Source organism: Malaclemys terrapin, chromosome 9 (assembly GCF_027887155.1).
Source record: "Malaclemys terrapin pileata isolate rMalTer1 chromosome 9, rMalTer1.hap1, whole genome shotgun sequence".
Taxonomy (NCBI): Eukaryota; Metazoa; Chordata; order Testudines; family Emydidae; genus Malaclemys; species Malaclemys terrapin.
In genome coordinates, this window is record NC_071513.1 from 73,897,561 (window position 1) to 73,925,381 (window position 27,821).

A 27,821-nucleotide genomic window follows, 5' to 3' on the forward strand; every position below is an offset into this window, starting at 1 on the left:
TGTGTTTTATATAAAATTGAAACTAGGGGGAAGCAAGGCTTGCGCCAGCAGTTTGGGAAGAATACCATACTAGAATCTCACAAATAGCCAAAATATCATAAACTAGCAATGGCTCAACAAAATATGCAGCTACTAAGAAGTATAATGTCAAAATAAACCCTTAGGAGAACCATGTGAAATTATAGTAGGGTACCAATCCACAATTGCCTAAAACAGTAAAATAGAACAGGGGTGGGCAAACTACAGCCCGCGGGCCACATCCGGCCCATCAGACCATTTAATCTGATCCTCAGCTCCCGCCAGGGATCGGGAGTTTGCCCTGCTCCAGTGCTCCAGCCGGGGAGCAGGGTCAGGAGCTTACCCCACTCCGCGCAGCTCCCAGACAGCAGCCGGCATGACCCCCCTCCGGCTCCTATGTAGTACACGGAGGGATGGCCAGACGGCTCTGCGCATTGCCCCACCCGCAGGCACCGTCCCCCACAGATCCCATTGGCTGCTGTTCCTGGCCAATGGGAACTGCAGGGATGGCGCCTACAGACGGGGCAGTGCGTAGAGCCTTCCGGCTGCGCCTCAGAGCTGGAGGGGGAACATGCTTCCGGGAGCTGCTTGCAGTAAGCGCTGCCCAGAGCCTGCACGCACCCCTGATCCCCCCTCTCCACACCCCAGCCCCCTGCCACAGCCCTGATCCCCCTCCCCCCCTCCGAACCCCTTGATCCCAGCCAGAACCCCCCTCTTGTACCCCAATCCCCTTAAACCCAGCCCCACCCCAGAGACTGCACCCCCAGCCAGAGCCCTCACCCCACCCCCGACAGCCTGCCCCATCTCTGATACCCCTCCCAGCTCTCCGAACCCTTCGGTCCCAGCCTGGAGCATCCTCCTGCACCCCAAATCTCTCATCCCTGGCCCCACCCAAGAGACCACAACCCCCAGCCAGAGCCCTCCCACCCTCTGAACCCCTCAATCCCAGCCCAGAGCCCCACTTTGTACTCCAAGCCCCTCATCCCCAGCCCCACCCCAGAGTCCTCACTCCCCACCCCGTGCCCCAATAGCCTGCCCCATCCCTGATCCCGCTCTCCGAACCCCTCGGTCACAGCCCGGAGCACGCTCCTGCACCCCCCAAACCCCTCATCCCCGGCCCCACCTGAGAGACCGCAACCCACAGCCGGAGCCCTCCCACCCCTCTTCTGTACCCCAATCCTGATCCCACTCCCACCCTCTGAACCCCTCAATCCCAGCCCAGAACCCCCCTTTGTACCCCAAGCCCCTCATCCCCAGCCCCACCCCAGAGCCCTCACCCCCCACCCCGTGCCCCAATAGCCTGCCCCATCCCTGATCCCGCTCTCTGAACCCCTCGGTCACAGCCCAGAGCACCCTCCTGCACCCCAAACACCTCATCCCCGTTCCCACCCTAGAGCCCACACCCCCAGCCACAGCCCTCACACCCCTCCCCCTACTCTAACCCTGATCCCCCGCCCACCCTCTGAACCCTTCAATCCCAGTCCAGAGCCCCCCCTTGTACCCCAAGACCCTCATCCTCAGCCCCACCCCAAAGCCCTCACCCCCCACCCCGTGCCCCAACAGCCTGCCCCATCCCTGATCCTGCTCTCTGAACCCCTCGGTCACAGCCCGGAGCACCCTCCTGCACCCCAAACCCCTCATCCCCGGCCCCACCCTAGAGCCCGCACTCCCAGCCGGAGCCTTCACACCCCTCCCCCGTACTCCAACCCGCTGCCCCAGCCTTGATCTCCCTCCTGCCCTCCAAACCCCTCATCCCCAGCCCCACCCCAGAGCCCTCACCCCCCCTACCCCAACCTGGAGCCCCCTCCCGCTCCCTGAATTCCTCATTTCTGGCCTCACCCCAGAGCCCATACCCCCAGCTGGAGCCCTCATCCCCTCCGGCACTCCTACCCCTAATTTCGTGAGCATTCATGGCCCGCCATACAATTTCCATACCCCAATGTGGGTCCTCAGGCTAACAAGTTTGCCCACCCCTGAAATAGAACCATTATGACTGTCTAACCCAATTTCTAACAAAATTATGTTTCGGAGGTGTGGGGGAGAAAGAATTTAAGGCTGCTTCAATATTTGCCAGGATGTATATACTCAGGGAACTTCATCAGAGTTAATAAGTACATAATTCCAAATCCTGACCAAAAAATTATCTTTACCATATCTTGATCAAAAGCTAGCCAAACTCATTGTAGAGCACACACAGAGACAGAAGCTGACCTGCTCTCACTTTTCTAAGCATCTCAATTAGGCTAACAAATGGGATGATAATTGTAAATTAATACAATTGGCAATTTTATGTCTTGTAGTTGAATTCTCGAAAGGGGACAGGATTTTCACTGCAGCATTAATTTTGCACTACGTAAGAAAATGATGCAGAATATATTGACCTTAACCTGTGAAATATGACTGCCTCTCCCCCACTTGTAAAATCCTCAATTACACCTTTTATTAAGTATTGACTTGAAATATTTAAGACATTCCCAATGTGAGAGAAGAAAAATATTTACATAATATAGCTGAAATAGACTAGGACAAGCTAGGCTATAACAGTATTATTATTATTCCTTGACAGTCACGTTAATATGGAAACTTGGAAGCAAGAATGCTTTTCATCTAATGCATTAGTTACATTCTGGAATGGCAGTCTGTGCCAGCGCTGTACTCAGCATTTCTGGGCATAATAAAAATCTGGAATCCTATTTCAATAGATAAATATTAAAGGACAGATTAATACTTTAGGTCTTTATGTCACTTTAAAAGTTTTTATGCCAGTTTCACAACTTGGTCAGTCTACCAATATATTTCAGGGCAACCTATTGGTTTACAAAACTAATAGCCATAAAGCCAAATTCTTCCATTCATTTTGGAAGGGATCTGCGGAAACGCCTCAGAAGGCAGAATTTGGTCCCCCGAGACTGTCAATGCTAGCAAGCTATAGAAAAATGGCCACTGCTTTTAAATTGCTTTGTAGACCTCACACATATACTTTGCATGGATTTAAAAGGAAAAGTGTACAAAACTACACTGGAAAAGATGGGGAGATGGAGAAGGGAAAGAATAAGCAGAAATAATTTATTTGATCCAGTTAATGAAACTGGACGAGTGTGGGTACTAAAACAAATAAATGCAAGAGACGTTTTTGGAAGTGAAGTGAAGAAAGAGTTACTCATCTTGTGTAGTAACTGTGGTTCTTTGAGATGTGTCCCCCTATGGGTGCTCCATTCTAGGTGTATTCACGTCTGTGTGCCTCAGATTGGAGATTTTAGGTAGTAGTGTCGTTCTGCCCACACATGTGCTCTCCCCATCTCATGCTCTGCCTCAGTGTTTATATAATTGTAAATGGTGAGTCTACATTGTTTGGGTGAACTGCCTTCAGTTCCTTCTCTAACACAGAGCTCATTGATAAGAACTCCAAAGCAGAGGGAGGAAGGCAAGTAGTGGAGCACGCACAAGGACATACATCTTGAAGAACCACAGTTACTGCATAAGGTGAGTAACCCTTTCTTCTTCTTTGAGTAGTATACCTATGGTGAGTCTACAGCAGTATTCCAGAAGGAGGCTGAAGGTTATGAGAGCGATGGCAATAGGTAATGCAGTCCAATATCCATCTAGAGAGTCTTTGTTTAGAGATTGGGGATCCCTTAGATCTGTCTGCAATGGAGAGGAATAGTCTGGGAGATTTTTTGAGAGGTTTTGTCCTATTCAAATAGAAGGCTAATACTCTCTTGACATCAAGTGTGTGTAATGTTGCCTCCCTTTTGTCCTGGTGTGGTTTGGGAAAGAAGGCTTGGAGGTGGATAAACTGATTTACGTAGAAGTCCGATGGGATTTTTGGTATGAATTTAGGGTTTTGTCTTAAGGCAATCTTGTCTTTGAAAATGGGGGTGGGGGTATGCCATTTGTGCCCCTATCTCTCCCACTGTCCGAGCAGACATGATGGCCACTAGGAACGGTTTTCATAGCAAGATGTAGAAGAGAGCAAGCAGCCACAGGTTCATAGGGAGACCTTATAAGGCACTTGAGGACAATGTTGAGGTCCCATGCTGGTGTAGGACATCTGATTTGTGGGAAAAGGTTACCCATACCCTTGAGATACCTTTTTGTTGTAGGATAAACGAACACAGAATAACCGTCTATTTTATGATGAAAGGCGGTGATGGCTGTGAGATGTACCTTCATTTAGCTTAGAGATAATCCTGACTTTTTTAGTTCTAGGTCCTAGAATCTAGGATGTAGGCTAGCACAAGTGGTAGTGGAGAGGATGTAGAGGTAATGTGTCTTGAGTCACACCAGAGTTGTAATCTCTTCCATTTTTGAATGTATGTGTGATGGATGAGTAGTTAGTTTTCTGCTATGTAACATCACCTCCTTTACATCCTCAGAGCAGTTCATTTCTAAACTTTGGAACCCCGAGGAGCCGCTGAGGTGAAGAACCTGAAGATTGGGGTGGAAGATCAGTCCCGCATCTTGAGAGAGGAAGTGAGAAATGGGCTGGAGAGTGTTTGGCAGGAAAATTGCCATTTGAGTAAGGTATGGAAACATGTCTGTTTTGGCCATGTTGGAACTATAAGAATAACCCTGGCCCTTTCTTTTCTTATTTTGGGCAGGACCTTTTGCTTCTACTGCATCTAGGTAGGCCCCTATGAATTCCAGATGTTGTACTGGGGTTAAAGTGGACTTTTGGACATTTAGTTGTAGTCCCAGCTGTAGGAATAGATTCATAGACTTGTGTGACTCTCCCAGTGTTGTCAAAGGAACGTACTTTGAGCAGGCAATCATCTAGATACGGGAATATCATAACTCCTAATTTACGAAGGTATGCTGCTACCACAGAAAGGACCTTCGAGTACACTCTCGGTGCAGATGATAGGCCGAATGGGAGCACTTTGTATTGAAAATGGTCTTGATCCAGAAAGATTCCTAGAAACTTCCTGTGTGATGACTGGATTATGATTTGAAAGTAAGCATCTTGTAGGTTGAGGGCAGAGAACCACTCCCCTTGGTCCAGAGATGGGATTACTGATGCCAAAGTAACCATTTTGAAGTGTTGTATCTTTACAAATCTCTTGAGTGACCTTAGATCCAGAATGGGTCTCCAACTGCTGTTCTTTTTAGGTATCAGGAAGTATTTGGAATAAAAACCTTCCCTTGGTGTTGAGTAGGAACTGGTTCTATAGCATCTAGGTTCAGAAGACAGTTTGTTTCCTGACATAAAAAGTGCTCATGAAAAGGATCCCTGAAGAGGGATGGGGAGGGAGGGTGGACTGAATATCACGTGGAGATGATCTCCAATACCCACTTATCTGTGATTATACGTTCCCAGTTTTGACGAAAAAAAGAGTAAGGCGGGTCGCCAAAGAGGTGGAGATGTTTGGGTTGTAGCAGCAAATAAAAGCGTGTGTGTGGGGTAAACTTGGGGCCTCGACCAATATATCAAAATTGGTTTTTAGATGTAGATGGTTGTGATGCTGAAGATTGTGGGTAGTGATCTTTGCTTTTATCGTTGTTGTCTTTTCCGATGGGGTTCATAATGCTTCTGGGGAGGAGGGAACTCAGCCAGCCGGGATCTCTGTGCCAACCGTGACTTTATAGATCTCCTTTTTTTTGGTAGGTGTGTAAATTCCCCAGGAATGCAACATGGCTCTGGAGTCTTTTAATGTGTGGTGGGATTCTTCTGTTCTTTCTCCAAATAACTTGGATCCTTCAAATGGAAAGTCTTCCAAAGTGGATTGTACCTCTTTGGAAAGCCGGAAAGGTGAAACCATGAAGCTTTCTGCATGACCACTGCGGTTGAGATGGAGTGAGCAGCTGTACCAGCAATGTCCAGAGAGGCCTGCAACTATGTCCTTGCAAGTAGTTGACCCTAGGCAATGATTGCCTAAAACTGTTCTCTTTGATCAGTTAGGAGATGTTCGATGAAGCCATTTAACTTAGAGTAGTTGACATGATTGTATTTTGCCATAAGGGCTTGGTAATTAGCAATCCTAAATTGTCACTGATTAATATGATTTCCTTCCAAATAAATCCAGTCATTTCCAGTCCTTGTCATCAGGTGCCGATTTAGCGGGGTGCTGTCTGCCATGTTCATTTACAGCATCAACAAGGGAATTCAGGGATGGGCGAGAAAATAAGAAGTCCATGTCCTTAGAGGGAACACAATATTTTTTGTCTGCTCTTTTGTATGTGGGAGGTATTTTGGCTGGTGTCTGCCATATAGTTTTCACTGGGTTGAGCAAGGCCTCATTGACAGGGAGCGCAATGCAAGCTGATGAAGATGTATGTAGGATGTCCAGCAGCTTATGTTGTGACTTCTTCGGGCGAAATTTGTACCGAGTTTGCTACTCTCTTAATGAGATCTTGAAACTATCTGAAGTCATCTGCCAGGGTTGGTGGGGAAGGCATCAGGAGAGACGAAGAGATGTTGGTCACAGGAGTAACCTCCTTATCTAGTCTCACTTCCTGTTCTTTAAATATCTTCTCTTGAGGATCAGGAGGTCTGGATAGAGAAGCTGAAGGAGACTGTCTTCCTCTATCCCTTTGGGTGACACGAGATGCCCTTGAGAACTGGTGTTTATAGGTCACCCGAGGGTCCCAGTAGGGCCACTGAGGCGGTGCTAAGTGCGTAGGTGGGGACACCCAAGGGTGTCCATACCAACTGGTTTCAGAGTAACAGCCGTGTTAGTCTGTATCCGCAAAAAGAAGAACAGGAGTACCTTAGTTAGTCTCTAAGGTGCCACAAGTACTCCTGTTCTTCTTCATACCAACTGGGTGAGCCGTGCCTCCCATGGCGGTAAACTGGGGTTGTAGCGATTTCTGGGTGGCTGGCTTCTTGATATTGTAATGGGGAGCCTTCCACAGACACTGAATAAAAATCATCGTCATCCTTTTCATCGTCGCTTGACAGAGGTGAAATAGTCATGGATGCTGGGGGAGATTGCCCCAGTACCGCACATAAGTCAGGGGACCGAGATATGGCCAGTATCGAGATCATGTCAGTGCCGAGTACTCTGAGATTAGTAAGTCTTCAGAAAAATTAAATTCCTGCAGTAGCGGTGGGTATCGCTGAGGTAAGATGAGCAGTAGACGCTGATGTAGACGGAGACGATGGTACCAGAAATCTTCTGCATTCCAATGAATGGCCAGTAGGTGTTGTTCTGGTCTTCTGTGGAGCCGAAGTACTTGGTACAGAGGTCCAAGAGGACTCCGTGGTGCTGCTTTGGAGGAGCTATATTGCTCTCTACCACTCCTTTCCCCTGATGGTACTGATCTTCCCGAGTCTACGCCCTTAGAGTCTTTAGACTTATTGGTGGTACCGGTACTGAGGAGCCTGCAGCCTTGTGGGTACCCAGCCATAGGTCGGTTGGTACTGAGGTGATTGACCTGGTCTGATATCTCTCTCTCTTCTCAGGGGACTTGTAGCCCGCTTCTTTAAGAGGAATACAAAGATTTCCTCTTTGAAGTCACCGGAGAGTGTTGAGCCGAGGATATTGATAGAACTGACTTAGTCAAAGACCACAATACAGGAGTGGTCCCAGGGCTGGGGTCAGAGGTTGGTCTGAGTGAACTTTCCATTATGAGGCATCTCAATTTTAGTTCGCGGTTCTTCTTACACATTCATTTTAGTTTCATGCAAAAAGTGCACTTTTGAGGCACGTGTGATTCTCTGAGGCAGCGAATGCAGCAGGAATGTTCATCACTGGCTGGAATGGCTTCTCGACAAGAGAGAGAATATTTAAACATGGGGAATCCGGGCATATCCTTTCTAAGGTTCACTTCCCAAGAGAGAAGAAACAAAGAAGAACTAACTAAGGACAGGAAGTTAGATATTCTAACAACAAAATAAAGAGAAGAAAAAAAAAAAAGAAGGGGAGTATTAACACTAACGGAAACTCTAAGAACTACACTATTAACTGCAAAACAAAAGTAAGATATAGATAATGAACTCTGAAATCAGACTCTGCTAAGGCTCTGTCTCGGGCGAAAGGCAGGGAACTGAGGGTGGCTACCCTGCACTGAGGCAGAGCACAAGATGGGAAGAGTGCATGTGCGGGCTGAACGGACACTGCTACCTAAAATCTCTGATCTGAGGTGCAAGGACATGAAGACAGCTGGAGTAGGGCACCCATACGGACAGTACTCGAAGAAGAAACATAATTTAACACCTGTGTTTGTTACATAGAAAACCAGAACCATCCCACTTCTGGGAAAGTGTTTCATTTATTTTTAATGGTTCTCTTTTTTGTCTCTTTGATGACTACAGACATACTAGTCTAACTAAAGCAGTTTAGCTAAGGAATAAGAGTAATGGAAAACCACTGCAAGTTGGAACTCGACATCTCTCCCTCTCAAGTTGGAACTGAAAGTAAATCTGGTTACAAATATACATACAGAACACACATTCAGCAATACTCACCTTTCTGAAAAATCAGATTCTATAAATTCCCGAGCCCGTTTTCTGTCCCTAGGGAGAAGGAAACATTTTTTTTTTAAATATAACATCTTTCTTTTATGCAGGGACCAAGAAAATATATACATTTTGTATATAGGAATATTAACAGCCTTGGACTTGAGCATTTAAAAAAATCTTTCATTTTTAAGTATAGTTAAATGTACTATGGAAACTATAATGAGAGAAAAATAATGCAAATATCACCTGACAAAATTTAAGTGAGAAACAGTTATAATTTTGGACGCAGCATGGTGCAGAGAACAGAATATCATAGAGGGAATGACGAAACATAGGTTCTATTCCCAGGTTTGCCATTGATTTGCTGCGTGACCTCAGGCAAGTCACTTGGGCTGGCATTATTCAATGTGCCTAAGGGAGCTGGACAACCAAATCCCACTGAAATTCAGTGGATTTGAGTCGCTAAGTTCCTCAGGCGCCTTTGAAAATCCCAGTCTTAAAATCTGTGCCTTGGTTTTTCTCATCTTAAGGAGATGATAATGGTTCCCTTTATAAAGCACTTTGAGATCTACAGATGAAAAGATGAAAAAAATATTAAGTATTAAGATTTTATGATGGATAATGTATTCACATATCATCCAACTTATATCTTTGTAATATAGCAAGGTCCTACAATTTAAGAAAGAACAGATATTTACCCTATACTAACTGTATGTATACTCAATCAGTGTGCATTCTACTATAGGTGCGCATGCATGCGCAAATGGATTTATTTAACAGTAGAATCTAGTGGGGTTGTGCATGCACCACGTGCCTTCTTGTGATTGGGCATAAAGGGTGGGGTTGTTGTGACCCTTACTCAGTTCCCTCGCAATTTGAGCCCTGTGGTAGCAGAGGACTCTGAAAGTAGGGATGAGGGTGGTTAATGGGACCCACATGGACCACATTAACTTGAAGAACCATAGTTACTGCAGGCTAAGTAACCCTTCTCCCTTCTTTGAGTACGTGTCTAGTGTGGCTCTCACACTGTAAATGTCTGGCAAGCGGTACCCCTGCTGGATGGTGGCATGTGTAGCAGCTGCATCAGTCAGGGATTAGAGCGCTGCTCCCCCAAATTTGGCATCTGCTCTGGCAGCTAAATCCAATGCATAATGCTTGTCAAGATTGAGTGGATTACTCCATGTGGTTGCCTTGCAGATCTTTAAAACTGGAACATTCCTGAAGCAGGCAGAGGATGCTGCTTGAAGCTTGGTGGAATGAGTTTTGATGTTCAGTGGGAGAGGTACACAGCCAAATGGTAACACAGTAAGATACAACATGTTATCCACCCAGATATCCTTTGTGATGATATGGCCTGGACTTTGGAGTGGCCAGCAACAGCCAGAAATAAACAGGGAAACAGCCTGAACTATTTGTTTCTGTCAACATAGTAAGGCAGGCTCTGGAAATGTTCAATGTGTTTAACTTCCTCTCCAGGTAAGAATGGGGTTTTGGGAAGAAGACTGGTAGATTTGCTTGATTCAGATGTAATTTTAAGACTAGCTGGGTGATGTATTTATGGATAAGGTGATGCTAAAATCTTACCCTATGAAACACCGGGGAGGGAGGGTCAGCCACAAGCACCTTGGAGCTTGCACACTCTCTTGGCTGAAGTGATTGCAACTAGGAAGACAGTCTTCCGAGTGAGATGACAACCAGCATTCTGAAAGGGACTCAAAGAGAGACCCCATGAGTCTTGAGAGGATAATACTAAGGTTGCAGATAGGTTCTCTGACTGGGCCCTGAGACACTTTGACATTATCAAGTGAGAGAAGACTGAATAAGACTGTATAGGTGGATAGCAAATAGAGATTGCTGCCAAGTGGACTTTAACAGAGCTGAATGTAAGGCTGGAGTGTTGTAAATGCACCAACTAGTTGAGGCTCTGCAGTACTGAAGCCTACGTACGGTCCAGGCCCAGTTGGACTGCTCAAATTAAGAAACTCTTCCATTTTGACAAACAAGTCCCTCTGGTGGACATCTTCCCGATCTATATCAGGCTCTTTTGGACTTTTCTAGAGCAGTCCCTGATTTTATCCAGCCAATATCCAAGCCTGTCAAGTGCAGTGACTTAAGGTCAGAATGGAGTATCTGACTGTGCTCCTGTGAAAGGAGGTCCAGGAAGTCTGGGAGCTGAATCAGAAGCTGAATGGACAGCTGCAGCAGGTTTGCCAGCCAAAACTGCCTTGGCCAGTATGAAGCTATGAGAATGATCACTGCTGTCTCTTGATTTTGGAAATCACTTTGGGTATCAGTGGAACTGGTGGAAAGGGGAGCTGGATACCACTGCAGAAGGCAGGCATCAGCCAAGGAGCCTAGGCTCTTGCCCCCTCTGGAACGCTTGATGTTGTCCTTGGTGGTAAACAGTTTTATCGTGAGAACCCTCTCCCCCCAGCCTTTATGATTAATCTCCACAGGGACCGCTTGTGGTTGGACAGAGATCGTCTGCTCAGGAAGGCTGCCAGGTCACAGTTAACTTCCATAAGTGAAGAGCCATCAGAATTATCCTGTGTTGGTGGCACCCTGTCCAGAACTTGATGGACTCCAGACAGAGAGGAGACAAGCATGCGCCTCCTTGCTTGTTGATGAAATGCATTACACATGTGTTGTCCGTCCGGATCGTCACTGCAGAATTCTGCAAAACAGATAGGAAGGCTAGCCTGATGTGTCTGAGCTCCAGGACACTGATGTGGAACCCCCTGTTCTGAGTGATAGCTATTGCATCAACAGGAATTTGTCTTCAGGAAGGTATGCTTTCACTGATCTAGGAGTCAAGGCTCCTATGAACTTTATCATCCGTGATGAGCTAAGAGAGAATTTTGTGTAGTAGGCACCTTAGCTCAGAGAACAGGGACAGGACATATTCTAAGCTTGCCACCATCTCCTTCTAGGAACTGCCCTGAGTCAACCAATCGTTGAGGTAGGGGTAAATGGGAATGCCCTTTCTTCTGAGATGGGTCACTGGTACTTCACTGGTACTTCTAGGCACTTTGTAAAAACTCTTGGTGCCACGGAGAGCCTGAAAGGCAGTACCTTACACTGGTAATGACTGGTTCCCACTGTGAATCATATGTACTTCATGTGCACCAGATGGACAGCTATGGGTCTCTCATTCCCTGTGCTGTTCCTGGTCTGACTGAGGACTCGGATGCTGTATCCTTCAAGGAATGATGTTTTGTGTCCTCCCTCTGAGACCTCCCTTCACATTTGACACTATATTTGGATTCCATCTGTCTCTATAGGTGAGTGTTGTCTTTACGTACAGGCATGGTTGCCAGTTTTGATGTCTGTGTCAGAGAGACCAGTGCAGATGCCAGAGCAGTTGACGACAAGACTGTCATTATCGAGGCTTTCAGTGTTGAAGACTTCACTGATGTTGAAGTAATCAGTGTTGAAGTCACTGGTGCCAGTTATGGTGGTGCTTTCTTAACCTTCTCTCCAGTGCTTGAATCTGGAGTATGATTTGTGCTCAAGGGAGCTCTGGCCAATGCTGGCTCATTTGGCCTTGTTCTAATAGTGATCTTCATTTCTGGGTCCAAAGTTACCATCATCGATTGCTCTAGCAGACATAGCTTGAGCTGGGTGTCCCTGGATGAAAAGGACTTGCACACAGAGCATCTGTCTGGGAGATGGCATTCCCCTAGGCAGAAGAGGCATTGACTGTGTCCATCCTTGGTGATCAGTCACTCACAGGAGGCCAGGTTTAAACTCTTAAAACTTGGAGTTTGCCACAAGGTGTGGTGGTTAGCATGAAATGCATCATCCAGGTGTACAGGAGGGTCCCCGGTAACTTTTCTTTTCTCTCTCTCTGTCAAGATAAATATTTCTTTAGAAATTTGATGACATAAATGGTTTTAAAGTCTCTAAGAAGAATAGTGTGTTGGCCAGGTGGTAGGTTCCTTCTCACTGCCATGGGTGATAAGAGGGAATTGAGAGAGGGTCAGAGCCACTCTACCTTTAATCCCTTGTGTAAGAACATGAGGAGGCAAAGGGTGCATGTGCAGTCCTGACAGACTCTGTTATTCAAAAGAATCTGATCTCGCATGCATGATGCACATGTACACCTAGTGTAAGATTCAGACACAGAACTTTAGAATCTTAATCAGAACATCAACAGATTAGGAGTAATCATTTAGACCAAGAGAATTTTGCAAGTCACAGAAGTCTGGCTGTCCTTCAATACTAGATGTAGAAAAGAAAAGAGTCTCCTATATCAACCAGAATGACAGAAATCTGAATGTCAATTTGTATTTACCAGGCACTCTAAATACCCTGCTATCATATAATCCAAATATCACAATAGCATACACACTAATAGAAAAAGACAAAAAACATAAGAGGGCCAACCTACTGACTTACCCTTAGCTCAACAATGGCCATATGCTGGATTTACTCCCCAAAAATTCAGAATCAGTTGCTCTTCCAGAAGATAAAAAAAACTTGGCCAACTGGTCATGCAGTTTACTTGTCAACTGTTCAGATTGTCATTTCTGCCACAGAGCAAAAAGTGCTTAACAGGCCTTGTGGCTAAAACATAGGACCAAGAGTCAGGATAGATACAAAAATTCTATTCCCATTTCTGCCACAGACTTACTGGGTACCCTTTGACAAGTCACTTAAACTTTCCATGCCTCCATTTCCCCACCTTTAAAACTGGGAAGATATTATTGACATACATATCACTGGTTAGAAAAAAAGACATTTACCTTTTCCATAACTGGTGTTCTTCGAGATGTGTTGCTCATGTCTATTCCACAATAGGTGTGCGTGCTCGCCACACGCACCGGTGCTGTAAGTTTTCCCCCTAACAGTACCCATAGTGGAGCGCCCCAGTGACCCCTGGAGTGGCGCCTCCATGGCGTGGTATAAGGGGTGCTGCGCGCTCCCCCCAACCTCAGATCCTTCTTGCCAGACAACTCCGACAGAGGGGAAGGAGGGCGGGATGTGGAATAGACATGAGCAACACATCTTGAAGAACACCAGTTACGGAAAAGGTAACTGTCTTTTCTTTGAGTGATTGCTCATGTGTATTCCACAATAGGTGATTCCAAGCCATATCTGTTGGAGGTTGGTAGGAGTTTATAAATTCTTGGGATGGAGTACAGCCTTGCCAAACCTGGCATCATTCCTGGTTTGGGTGACAATCGCATAGTGCGAGGTGAATGTGTGAACTGAAGACCACGCGGCAGCCCTACAAATGTCCTGGATGGGGACGTGGGCCAAAAAGGCAGCCGATGAGGCTTGCGCCCGAGTTGAGTGCACCTTCACAATTGGTGGTGGAAGGATTCCCGCCAGGTCATAACAGGTACCGATGCATGAAGTGATTCAGTTGGAGAGCCATTGAGTGGAGATCAGCCGACCTTTCATGCGCTCAGCCAACGCCGTGAACAGTTGCGAGGACTTTCTGAACGGCTTAGTCCACTCCAGATAGAAAGCCAGAGCCTGTCTCACATCCAGCGTGTGGAGACAGCGCTCCTCTCTGGACATGTGGGGCTTGGGGCAGAGGACCGGTAGAAAAATGTCCTGATCCATGCGATAGGCGGAGACCACCTTTGGGAGGAATGAAGAGGGTGGGTGGAGCTGGACTTATCCTTATGAAACACTGTATACGGGGGCTCGGAGGTCAGGGCACTGAGCTCCGAGACCCGCCTGGCCATCGTGATTGCAACCCTTAAGACCACCTTCCACAAGAGGTGGGACCAGGAGCACGTGGCTAGCGGCTCAAACGGGGCCCCCGTGAGATGGGCCAACACCAGGTTTAGGTCCCACTGCGGGACTGGGGGCCTAACATATGGGAAGAGACGCTCCAACCACTTAAGGAATCGGCCAGTCACAGCATGGGAGAATACTGCGTGGCCCTGCACCGGCGGATGGAAGGCCAATATAGACGCCAGGTGCACCTTGACTTATGAGGGCGCCAGGTCCTGGGCTCTAAGGTGGAGGAGGTAGTCCAGAATAAGCTGGATCGGTGCGGCCACTGGGGAAACGCCCCGCTTGTCCGCCCATTTGGAAAATCGAGACCACTTTGCCAAGTAGGCTGAGCGCATGGAGGGCCACCTGCTTTCTAGGAGGACGCGCTGAACCCCTTCTGAGCATGTCCTTTCTTCCCTACCTAACTATTGAGCAGCCACGCCATGAGGTGGGGTGCCGCTAGGTTGGGGTGGAGGCAGTGGCCCTGGTCCTGGGAGAGCAGGTCCGGGCGGGACGGCAACGGCTATGGTGACCGCCAGGCCTGTGAGGGTCCCGTACCAATGCTGCCTGGGCCATGCCGGGGCAATCAGAAGGACCTGGGCCTTGGGCGTCTTTATCTTTTCGAGGACCTTGCCAATCAGCGGGAATGGGGGAAAGGCATAGAGAAACTGACCTCACCAGGACAGGAGGAAGGCATTGGAGATAGCGTCCCGTCCCAGACCCCCGCCCCATGGAGCAGAACCAGGGACAGTGATGGTTCTGTCGAGTCGCGAACAGGTCCACCTGGGGAGTTCCCCACATTCGGAAAAGTCTGTGCACCACCTCTGGGTGGAGAGACCACTCGTGCTGAGAGGAAAAGTCCCTGCTCAAGAGATCTGCCTGCGTGTTCCGGGCGCCCGGCAGATGGAAGGCCTGTAGGCAAATGTTGTGGGCTATACAAAAATTCTACAGCATGAGGGCTTCACGGCAGAGGATTGGGCCCCGCCTTGCCTGTTGATGTAGAACATCGAGGCTGTGTTGTCCATGAGGACCCTGACGACCTGGCCCTCCAGGTGCAAGCGGAAGGCGATGCACGCCAGCCGTACCGTCCTGAGCTCCTTGACGTTTATGTGGCGGGTCAGATCCCGAGCTGACCACAGACCTTGGGTCTGAATGTTCCCCACATGGGCCCCCCCATCCCAGGTCCGATGCATCAGGCACCAGTTCCAGTGACCGGGCCCTGTCCCTGAACAGGACCTCTTGGAGCATGTTTCTCGGGGAGGACCACTACCGTGGCGAGGCGATCACTGGTTTGGCTACTGTGAGAACTTTGTCCATTCTGTCCCTGGCCTGGGAGAACTCCGAGGCCAGCCAGAGCTGGAGGGGCCTCATCCTGAGTCTGGCGTGATGGACCACATACGCGCACGCTGACATATGACCCAAGAGCTGGAGGCATGCTCTGGCTGTTGTCACCGGAAACCTTGTGACCGTGTCGACGAGCCCCTTCAGGGTCTCGAACCTGTCCGGTGGGAGGGAGTCCCTGGCCGACGAGGTGTCCAGGACTGCCCCGATAAACTCTATGTGTTGAACTGGGACTAACGTGGACTTGGCATTGTTTACCAACAGGCCCAAAGTGGTGCACATGGACAGGAGTGCCACGTGATCCCGCACTTGCGACTGGGAGCTGCCCTTGACCAACAAGTCGTCCAGATAGGGGAAGCTCTGGACCCCCCGGCGCCTGAGGTAGGCCGCTACCACCGACATACATTTTGTGAATACCCTGGGGGCAGTGGACAGGCCAAACGGGAGGACCGTAAATTGGTAGTGTTCCCGCCCCACCACAAAACAGAGGAAGCATCTGTGCCCCTCGAATATATGAATGTTAAAGTACGCATCCTGCAGATCGAGTGCGGTGTACCAGTCCCCGGGATCCAGAGAGGGGATGATGGAGGCCAGGGAGACCATGCGGAACTTGAGCTTCATCATGTACTGGTTCAGGCCTCGCAGGTCCAAGATGGGACTGAGCCCCCTTTTGGCCTTCGGGATAAGGAAATAGCGGAAGTAGTACCCCTTGCCTTTGAACTCCCTGGGTACCGCTTCCACCACTCCTAGGCTCAGGAGCCACCCCACCTTCTGCACAAGCAGAGCCTTGTGCGAGGGGTCCCCCAGGAGGGACGGGGGCGGGGGGTGGTTGGGTGGGAAGGAAGTAAACTGGAGGGTGTAACCCCGGGAGATGGTGTTGAGGACCCATCGGTCTGAGGTCAGCCGCGACCACTCCAGGAGGAAAGCACTCAACCGATTGTAGAAGGGAAGTTTTATTGAGGGTGGATCCCTGACGAGAACTGGCAGGGCACCCCCGGGCATCCCGTCAAAACCGCTTTTTCCCCGCCTGCTTGCTCTTGGAGGACCCAGGTTGAGGGACAGGCCGAGACTGCCTCTGTGGGTGCCTCTTATAGTCCTGCGACTTCTTATAAGCGGCCTCGTATTTTGGGTGGGTGGCCTGAGTGGGAGTCTGCTGCAGCTTGAACTTCGGTTTAGCCGGAGCCGGAACTGTTCCGTGATCGGCTCCGACAGGCAGACACGCAACGGCAGAACACCGGTGATCGTCGCCCGGGGCTGCGGAGGCCGTGCTGTGGTGGGGTCCTGGAGCGGGACGCTGAAAGGGAACAACGTCGACGTCCATGCTGTAACTGGCTGCCCTCCAAGACGAGGACCTTTGGTGACGTCTGCCTCGGTCCCGTTGGTGCTCGCTCCTCGAGGCGGAGTGGTGCCGAGAGTCTCAGTTGGACGGAACCCAACCAGACAGACAGTCTGGTGGGCATTGAGGGCAATCCATGTGGACTTTGCCCTGAATGGTCGCTGGGCGGTGAACAGCATCTGGAACGTTACTTTGACCGAGACCGGTACCGAGCCGGGAGTGACTGCAGAGATCCCAGCGGTGGCTTGCAACTGGAGCGTAGGGCTGACATCGACGGTGTTCCTGGTACCAGCATGGACATAACATCCCGGGCAGCCTGCAGGGCCTCCGGTGTGGAGGGCATCTGGAGATCCGGGGAGGCCTGTTTTGAATGGGCTGGGCTGCTCCACTCGACCTGAGTTGGAGGCCTAGAGGTCGGTGGAGATCGAGAACTGCCCGACATGGGTCTAGCCTCTGTCCCGAGTTTACTCTGGTGCCGCAGCGAAGAAGGCCTCTTTCTAGCCTTCTTGGTGTGCCCTGTGGACGGGGGGCGGTGCCGACTGGTTGATGGCGCCGAAGGGTTGCTGCACACCGACACTGTGGTGCCCGGTGCCACCTCGGAGTGGCGCACCAGAGCTGGGGTCAGCGCCAACTCCATCAGAATAGCCTGGACCCTAATGTCCCTTTCTCTCTCTCTCCGAGGCTTAAATGACTTGCAAATCTTGCAGCAATCTCTGAGATGGGTTTTCCCCCAAACAGTGCAGACAGAGTGTGGACCAGCAGTGGCACAGATCACCTATAAGTATCGCACCACTTAAAACCTGGGACGCGGGGCATGCCCCGGCCCAGGCACTCTAACTAAACTAAACTAACTAACTACATGTACCATACACTGAACGAACAAGCAGTTTTGGGGATGAGCTACAGCAAAGCTGGAAGGTGCAGTTCCAAGGCACCTTTACTGGCGGCAAGAAGGAACTGAGGGTGGTGGGAGCACGCATCATGGAGGCGCCTCTCCAGGGGTCGCTGGTGCTCTCCCCTCCGGATACTGCTAGGGGAAAAACTTCCGGCACTGGTGCACGCGGCAAGCATGCACACCTATTGTGGAATACACATGAGCAATCACTCAAAGAAGAACTGAAGATTACTTAATTAGTGTCTGAAAATTGATCTGAGAATCCTGGATGGAACAGCAAAATATTACTGAGAGATTAATAACATTAATAGTTGATGTAGCATGGTCCGGCCACTTACACAGACTGTGCCTTTTCTGTCTGTCTAGGTTTTTATAATGTCATCCATCACCATGGTACCTCAGCACTTACAGCATTCAAAAGATACATAAGCCTATTTTAAACGAGTAATGGTATTTGCAGGGAAGGATATGTTGATGTTGGGCTACTGGATATACTTGTCCTAAAAGTCTTACTTGAAAATTAAAAGTTATCTTCAAAAGCATTGTACTAAATCTGTCCATGATATCTTAAGGTGCAGGAATGCTGAAATAAAAAAAATAAAGGGGTCCTAAAAGATTTTAAAGCTCAAAACTCAAAGCACCTTGCTCTTCAGTCAGAGATCTCTGTGAGAACAATAGATTGCAACACTGTAAATCAGTAATATGAAAATACATCCATCAACAACATTTAGAGTTTGTCACTAGTTTTATGGCCTGTTTTTAAAAAATGCCTGCTAAGGCATGTTTGACACACCTTCTCCTGTTGGCAAACACCAATAATCCTCTACAGTAAGGATACTGTAAATTTGTATGGATCTATGAAGAGTAAGAACTTGTTTTAATTGCGCAAATACATTCAGTCCTTTCCATTACTACCGGAAAATAAGTGTCACCACAAACCCATATACAAATTAGGTAGTGAAATGAACCTGGACTGAAATCTCTGGTACATGTAGTTACACGCTTACGTATTACAGACATTAAAAGTACAAAACATGCTTAACCGCTCACACCCTTTGAACTGTGTAGGAACTAGGGTATTTGAGCCAAGATACACATGCAAGAGTATACAGAAGAAAAATCAAAACAGATTTGCCCCAGTGCCCGGCACTTCTCTTTAAACAAAACAAATTCTTACCCTGGAATCCAGCCAGTGGCTTCTGTTATGTGCGTCTGAGTGACCATTGCTGGTGCTGGGGTGTATGGACTCCCAATCAGAACACTCCCTGAATTGGTCAGTCTTTGTGGTGTGCTTATGATCTATGAAAATTAGAAACAAAATTATGTTCTATAAAACAATTTAAAAGTAAATGGACATAAATCAACACTAATCATGGTCTTAAGCAAAAGTAAAACAAATTTAGCATTATGTAAACTGCAGTCACATGCACTTAACACTGAAGAGGCATCACTTAAAAATATGGCCTCAAACTATCTTGCAACATATTATATTCCAGGCCTTAATGTGAGACCCAATTCCATTGTCTTTTGGCAATTTCTTTCAATCTAATGACATTATTGAGAGATTTTCTTAAGTAAAGAGTATGAAACTGAACTTTTTCCTCATAAACGCATGCTTGCAATGCATGTGTCACAAGTGAAAGGCTATATACCGTATATATCTCACAGCTGTCTCTTGATTTTGGGGATCAGTGGAACTGGTGGAAAGGGGAGCTGGATACCACTGCAGAAGGCAGGCATCGGCCAAGGAGAACTAGGCTCTTGCCCCTTCTGGAACGCTTAATGTCCTTGGTGGCAAACAGTTTTATCATGAGAACCCCCTTTTATGATTAATCTCCAAAATCAAGAAAATTCTGCAGGACTGTAGATGAATTATATAATCATATACATACAATTATGAAAGCTGTACCTTAAAATTCTGTTAAAAATGTTGTCTACATTAAAAGAGACCTGTTGCAGCTGAATCAGTTCTGAACACAATTTAACTCCAAGTGTAGACAAGGACAAACCAAGTAGCCTGAAATAGTAACTTAATTTCATATTAATCAATCAATAAGTTTACCTGTACTTTTCCTGGGCCCTGTAGTGACCCATGTGAGTCAAAACTGCATACCTTAGTTTTAGATGGGACTAACAATTTCAGTCATTCTGCTAATTTGGTTGCCCTTATTCAGGCAATAAAAAAAGGCCTACACAAACAATTATTAGGTTAGTTGGGCTATATATTCATGAGGCTTGAAAGTTTTAATGGGTCCACCATAATAGGGATAGATATATCCTTCTTGGAACAATCAGAAGCCTATGTGTACTGATGACGCTGGGGCTGCATTTCAATATTGCAAATGCCTCATTTGTAGATGAGCATAGGGAGTTACATTCATCGCTGAAGCCATGAGACCCATTAACCACACAAAAAAAGAAATAATTTGCTCTGGAAATTGATGTAGAAGGTTTATGGCTGATTTTTTTTTAAGCATCTGTCTCCACCGTTATGTCCAACATGGCGCCTGTAATGATTTTTCCCAGGTTTTTCTGAGCCTTAAGTTGTTGAAAAGCATACAGATCTGGGAGATCACTATAGAGAGGGCTTTCTTTGATGGAACTTTGATAAACCAATCATCTAAATAAGAGGAGATGAAAATACCCTGTCTCTGGTAAGTGGGCAACAACCACCACCGACAGGCATTTAAAAAAAAAAAACACTTAGAGCCATAGATAGGCCAAAGGGGCGGAACTTGTATTGAAAGTTATCTTTTCCTATGACGAAATGGAGATATTTGCAGTGAGACAGTCTTATGGATATGTGAAAATAAACATTCTTTAAATCAACAGCTGCAAACCAGTCCTGTTGGGTAAGAGAAGGAATTACAGATTCTAGAGACAGCAAGTGGAAGTGGAACCTCTTTATGGAAAAATTCAGTTTCCTCTGATCCAATATTGGATGGAATCCCCATCATTTTTTTTGTTTTTGGTTTTTGTTTACATTAGAAAGTACTTTGAATAGAATTATTCTGGTCATCCATAATACTATTAATAAACAATGATAACTGATTCCATAGGTGATGGCAGTATCATGCCATAACTTCCTGATAGTTCATGATTCTCATTCCAAAGGTGGCAGATGAAAAATATTTTCTTCCTAATGCATCCATCCTCTTTCCCTCCCTATCAGAAGAAGTTTAATGCACTATACCTCCCTCAGAGCATTTACCTGTGGTCTCCAGCACCAGAGAAATCACAGGTGGATGCATATGGATCACAGGAAAACTTTACTAGCTCCCCCCAAGAGGGTTATCAGCTTCCCCAGCCATTGCTTCAGCTGATTTAGCAGGTTGAGACAGTCCATCCAAAAAAGGTTAAATAATTCTGCTTCTGGAGAATTAACCCAAAATATCAAACACTGGGTGTGAAGTCTCCTCCACAGCTATTTACGGCATGCCCAGAATCTTAGCCATTATATCCATTAGTTCAGAATAAGAACTACATCCTCTGAAGGGAACGAAAAGGAAACTAAATTAACATAAATAAAGACTGGCACCAGCCTCTCTGTCCTACCAGATTCCTCCAGCCATCTGTTCGACAGCTCTGGACAATGTGATTAAGGGAATCTCTGAGACTCTGCAACAGAGGGAATTCTCCTTCTGCACCTTTGCTTTATATCAGTTAAAGCTAAATAAATCTCTTTACTAAACCAAAATATCTACAGAGACAGTACACTGAATCTATATCCTTTTTTATTCTCCGGCTATCACCCTTGAAGATCTTTACACCATTCATGCGGACCTTGTTTCTGAGAGAAGCTAGATTCTGCTCTCTCCATAAGGCATTGCTTCATCTGTCCAACAAATGGTGCCACTGGACAGTAAAGAGGTCTCTCTTCTCCACAAGTTTGCTGCATCCCAGTATGGGACGAGAAGAACTCTGAATTGCCACATCAGTGAATGTTATTACTGCTAAATTACCAAGTCAGTCATTTATCCTTATACTAAGAACTCTGGGAAAGTATTTAAAAAAGAAAGGTTACGTCTCTTCTAGTAACTGGAATTCTTCAAAATGCATGACCCCTATTTGTAGTCCACTGTGGGGGTCCATGTGCTTCATGTGCCAGAAAGCTGAAGATTCTTGCTAGTAGTATCCATTGGTCTGTGTCTGAGCCCCCTCTTCCTCATGCTTTAAGTATATTAGGTATTTGAAAACACAAGAAATGGAAGCAGATACAGGAGAGCCAGATTGACCCTTCATCCAAGTTTGAAATCCGGAGCACTTTAGATGGTAACAGATTCTAGTAGATTGCTTTTGTAAGTTAATTAGTACATCCTGCACAGATGAAGAACATGACTGCTCAAGAGCAGACTGCTCAAGTCCAATCACTCATGTCGTCAGGTGAAGACTGCAGGTCCATATGAAGGATCCTGCCCTCCTGCCTTGGACAGGAGAGCTGAGGGCAGGGGAAGATATGTGAAGACTCTGCTGGACAGCTGAAGGGGACTGGTAATGACTATTGCTGATACGGCCAAGTTGGGGCAATGAGCATCATTCTTGCCCTGTCCTGATATATCTTCCTTACCATCTTTTAAATCAATGTGAAGAAAGGAAACAAATACATCAAGCCCTTCCTCCAATGCAAAAGGAAGGCATCTCACAGGGACTGTCAGTCTCTGCTTACTCTGGAACAGAGAGAGGCAACATATTCTATTGACCCTTTCTGTGAACAGGTCAACCTTTGACTGACCTCAGATGGAGAATATAGTCAAACTAATCCTGTATGGCCCATTTGTGCATCTGGGAGCTGTCTCTGCTAAGATAGTCCATGAAGATATTGTTTTCTCCTGCTAGGTGCAGGGCCACAGGATAAAATGTTGTGACAAACACACTAATCCCATAGATTTACTGCTTCTGTGAACAGAAGAGTAAAGTGGGCCACCCCTGCTTGTTGATATCATCATCATCATCGGCAATCCCTCAATTCGAGGATGATCTCTACCACAGATTGTTGATGTAATACATCGCTGATGTATTGTCTGTCACCACCTGTACAACACTCCCTTGCAGGTAAGGAAGGAATGATTTGAGAATCAGATGAACAGGTCTTAATTCCAGTACATTGATATGTAGGGATCCCTCCTGAGGGGGCCAGTGCCCTCGAACTGTCAAATGATTCAGATGTCCTCCTTAACCCTTTGTTGATGTGTCTGAAGGCACTGTCCAGGATGGACTTGTAGGATTGAATTGTGCAGCCCTGAGCACATTCGTCCCGACTGACCATCAGTCTAGGGCGACTATGACATTCTGAGGCATGGTGATCAATGACTGAAGGTTATTCTGACTTGGCCTGAACACCCAAGTAATCCAGTGTTGTAAACGTCTCATCCTTAGATGCGCAAAATAGATCTTGTAAGTAGTGGCCACCGTGAGACCCAGGAAGAATTTTAAACCTTCTGGGTGGGACATTGTCAATCTGTAATGGTACTAACTAATCTTGATCAATCTGTTCTCTGGTAGAAAAGCTCTGATTTCCACAGAATCCAGGATGGATCCTACAAAGAGAATCCTTTACGAGGGGCAGAGGATTTTCTCTGGGCAACTAAGAAAGAGCATAAGGTCTGAAAAGAATTTATCCTTGAAACCGATATGGTTTAATAGCAAGAGGGCCTCCGGTAGCCAGTTGTCCAAATAAGAGTAAACATAAATACTCTGATTCCTCAGATGACTGCTACCACAGAGACACAGTTTGTAAAATTTCTGGGTGCTGTGGAAAGGCCAAATGGGAGCACCATGTATGGATAGTGGCGACAAGCCACTATGAATCAAAGATACTTGTAATGATTTTGATGAATGAGATATGAAAATATGCATTCTTTAGATCGACAGTTGCAAACCAATCCATAACTGACAGCAAAGGGGTTATGGTGCCCAGAGATAAGATGCAGAACCAAAACTTTCAAATGTATTTATTTAAATCCCTTAAATCCAGTATTGGCCAAACCCCACTCCCAATAAGGCCTTAGGTCCCATGATTGCCAGTTACCCCAGTAAGCTGGATTTGGTGCTTGCAGGAGGCAGGCCATATGGTAGTACAAAGCAAGCCACAGGTTTCTGAGTTCTCCCTCCATCTTCTTCCTGCTACAGTTACCACTGTACATCCGAAATAGAATGTAACCATGGATCCAAAGGGAAGAATGGAGAGCCAGCTCTTTATGGAGACCCTGTAGGTATCCAAGGCAGAGGAAGCAAAGGGTGGTCCAGGGGAAAACCCCAAATGTCTTGTGGCCTATTCTTCTTAGCAGGGAACAAGGAAGACGAATTCGGAACTGGGTAAATATGTCTCCTTTTGGAAACCCTCATCTTCCCATCCAGAAATGATGAAGCAATCAGAGCTGGAAGGTGAACTTTGTCTGTCACAGTGACAGAGCTTTTTAGAACTGACCCCGGAACTGAAAGAAGATCCAAGAATCACAATACAACATTAGACACAGGTCTGTATCCCTTGTAACTGAAGAGGGAATGGACCTCTGCTTTGGAACTGTAGCAGTTTTGTCAGAATCAGATGGATCTGACAGGTCTGATGCATGGAAAATGGCACTACTAATATTGGCATTTCGGCTCTAAGCCTCCTTTTCTTCTATGCTATGACAGAAGGAACTGAAGGCATTGACAGCCCAGATTCTGACCCACTGAGCAATTATATCTTCCTGGCACCAGAAATGGAAGTCAGAATTGGTAATGGTCCTGCAGCTGCAGGGATTCCATGTGGGTTGAATAGGTGAGAGGAACAACGTACAGCATCAGTGCTAAACTATCTCTCAACCTGTTCCAGAAATGAAGCAGTCAGATCTGACCACATGGGCCTCCATTTAAATATCTGGAGCCTCAGGGTATTGACTGAGTGAGTCGCAGGAACCAAGTCCAACATCAACAGGTGTAGTGGCTTCTTGGAACCCTTCAGTTGTTTGGAGCCATTGGCAGCCACAGCGGCAGAGAGACTGGTCTCTTACACCTAGCATCTGAGTCCTGATCAGGTCTAGATGGGTCTAGCTATGAGGGCTTCTTTTAGGAGGTGAATCTCCCTATCCTGGGTGTGAAAGTTCAGCAAATAGAACACCCAGAAGGTGAGCATCTTTCTCCCAGGCACTTGAGGCACCACATAGGGTTGTCAGATGCAAGGAGGACAGCCAGGTAGGAAGTGCACTTCTTGAATCCAGCTTCTTCTGTTTTCTTAGTTCCTCCATAACCCGAAGCCAGGAGAAATCTGAATTCATGAACTAACTATACTGAAAATGAGCTAACACTATTTCTAAGTAGAAAAGAGACTACAAAGAAACCAGAGCAGTTCACATCTGCCCAGGCACGCAGATGGAAGAAACTGGGGTAGTGAGGGAGTTCCACCCCCTTTATAGCCTCGCCCTCAGTGTGTCATGATGCTCAACAGTGGGAGGACATAGTAGTGCTTTGGCTGTCACTGCTAAAAGAGGTTTTTACTGTAAGGCAGTACAAGGTGGCACAGCACCCATAATTGGGAATATGCAGAAACACTTGAAGAGGAACCATTCTTTAGTTTATTTGTAAAACACACCTAGATTTTTTACTTCTTAACACTGCTTAAAACAATTCAAATTCAGTCATGAATTTCAGAGGAAGTGTGACTTATAATAGTGGACAGATAAAACTTCAAGATGTAAAAGAAGACAGGTAGTGAAGATATTTTAGAATAGTGTAGTTGAGGAGATTGTGAATAAATTGAAATGTTAACTTATTGTAGAACTGATGCCAAATCAGTTCTACAAGTTGTTTGCTTGCAATGGAGCCAGATTGTTATAGTAATTATTTTCAGAAGTGCACTCAAACATTCTCTGGGTTTGAGTCCTTCACTACTTGCTTCTGCTTTAAGTTGTAATAAACATTAGTTAGCATAAAATTACCATACTCTGCTCAGGCTTGCAAGCCACTAAAACGTCAAGGTGTTGGTTGGCATGAAATACTGCCATAGTTCACCGGCTAACACACAACTGGATTTCACCATTGTGTATCATTTTATAACAAAGGAAGATAACAGTGTAAGATTGACTCTACTCCAACATTTCATTTTATTCCAGCAAGACTCCTGGGATAAACTTTCTATGAAAAAGCTCTTTCAAGATCCATATTTTGTTTGGTTGTTGGGCTTTGTGACATCTAAGGAATGACATTTTAGTTATGTTTTGAACACCACATGTGTTAAGCTTTAGGATGTATTGTATTCCCTCTTCTACTGTTTAATGTATTAAAACCTGAATATATACCCATCAGCTACCTATTCTGTTCATGTGGCATAGGGTATTTATTCTATTGGGTTACAACATAATATTTAGAGTATACTCTTTCCATTTTCTTCCCCTTACCTGACTGAGTGTCATTTTAAAATTTCTTAAGAAACACTGCCAATGCTTCCCACAGCCATGATTGGTTTCTCTTAAAAATACAATTCACATTTCTGTTCCTAATGCTGGTAGTGGCCAGTTTGAAAAGAGATGCTTTTGGAAATGGGAGAAACAGCACAAGCCAAGGTATTTGGAGAGTTCGATATTATCGGAGCCTGATTGACTTAACTGTGTTGGGAACAAGAGATCCCCCAAGATGGTTGTATGTGTAGAACGTAGGTTGACACTAAAATATGGTATACCCATTATCAGTTTACTTCAATACTGACCTAAGAATCAGAAAACCTTAATGGTAGAAATTAAGCAGTGCTTAGTTAGTTGATTTAGTTGAGTTTTTTTAAACCAATATTGAAATTGGATGAAAAACAATGCAACATATTCAGAGTTTATAAGTTAAACATTTTGATTACATATTAAAGTTTTGTCTAATTGTTAAACCAGCACTGAAGATTTTAACCCCCTCTTCTTATACTGGTCTCCTGCAGTGCTACAAATTATACAACTTTTCAGCACGTTGGCCCCACCCAGCATATGACTCACACATGCCAATTATAATTTAAAATATTATTTTCACATGCTTTTCAGTTTGCTCATGTTGAGTTGCACTTCATCCCCTCTAAGCTTTCACACTGCTAGGTCAAGCTGAAGAGATTGAGTTTTCCTTAAGTCATAATACTAACACGCCATAAGAGACTAGTATAACTATAATGTCATCATAGCATTACTATGACAACTAGTAGATTATATTTAGAATGTGCAAACCACTTGAATGTTACAAAAGATGGTCATTATGGCCTTTACTTCTTGTACTCTATTGCCCTCTAGAGTAAACAGACAATAAAGCAGGTCACAGAATGCATTCTTTTAAAAGGTCCAATCTAAAAAAATATACATAGCAGGGCCCCCAAACTGGTTAACACTGTTTGGCCTTGCCATTACAGATGGGATCTAGTCCGGTTTTTAAGACTGACAATGAATTGTTCTACTCCCTTCAGTGTCAAAGCTGCAAACTGTCATAATCAGGGACACTAGAGAGACAACGTGGGTGAGGTAATATCCTGAGTTAGTTTCCAAGATCTGAAGAGCTCTTTGTAAGCTTGAAAGCTTGTCTCTCTCACCAACAGAAGTTGGTCCAATAAAAGATATTACTTCACCTACCTTTTCTGTCCAATATCCTGGGACCAACACAGCACAAAAAAATCCCCGATAGTTATTTTAGTATCTAAATTTTTTTTACAGTATGTAGAATCCAAGTTTTCCTTAAAAAAAAAAAAAAAAAAAATCACTCTGAATTGTAGCATTTTTTGTTGCAAAGTAATAATCTTGCTGTCCTGTTAACCAGACTGCCAAAATATAACAGCAAAGCTATTAACTCTATATGGGCTTGTCTTTAGCAATACTGGTATAGTTATATAATTGCCAGCATAAGCTAAACTGCAAAAAGGCACACTTATAAGAGTGGCTACATAGGCAGTTATATCCGTATAACTATAATTATAGTGCTATAGTAATAGTGCTATAGTTATGCTGGTAAATTTCCCTGCATAGATACTCTATCACCTAATATGCCTTATACTTCATTCCCAGTCTCTCCTATTCCAGCACAATATGCCTTTAAGGGGTGTAGACTTTAAAGCCTGCCAATAGCAAGGACCATTTACAAGCTATTGTAATTAAGCATGG

General features: G+C 45.8%; 1 protein-coding gene across 5 annotated transcripts in view; it reads right to left on the reverse strand.

Moving 5' to 3' along the window:
* The window catches only part of TFDP2 (transcription factor Dp-2), a 179,088-nt gene that overhangs the window by 38,661 nt on the left and 112,606 nt on the right, over positions 1-27,821 (reverse strand). For 4 of the 5 annotated variants that reach the window (XM_054040716.1, XM_054040714.1, XM_054040715.1 and 1 more), the window contains 2 exons: positions 18,899-19,020; positions 8,426-8,473 (listed from right to left, as the gene is read on the reverse strand). In XM_054040716.1, the coding sequence (XP_053896691.1) occupies positions 8,426-8,473; positions 18,899-19,020 (170 nt within the window). The remainder of the gene's footprint in view (positions 1-8,425; positions 8,474-18,898; positions 19,021-27,821) is intronic. The other variant, XM_054040717.1, reaches the window with a different exon arrangement.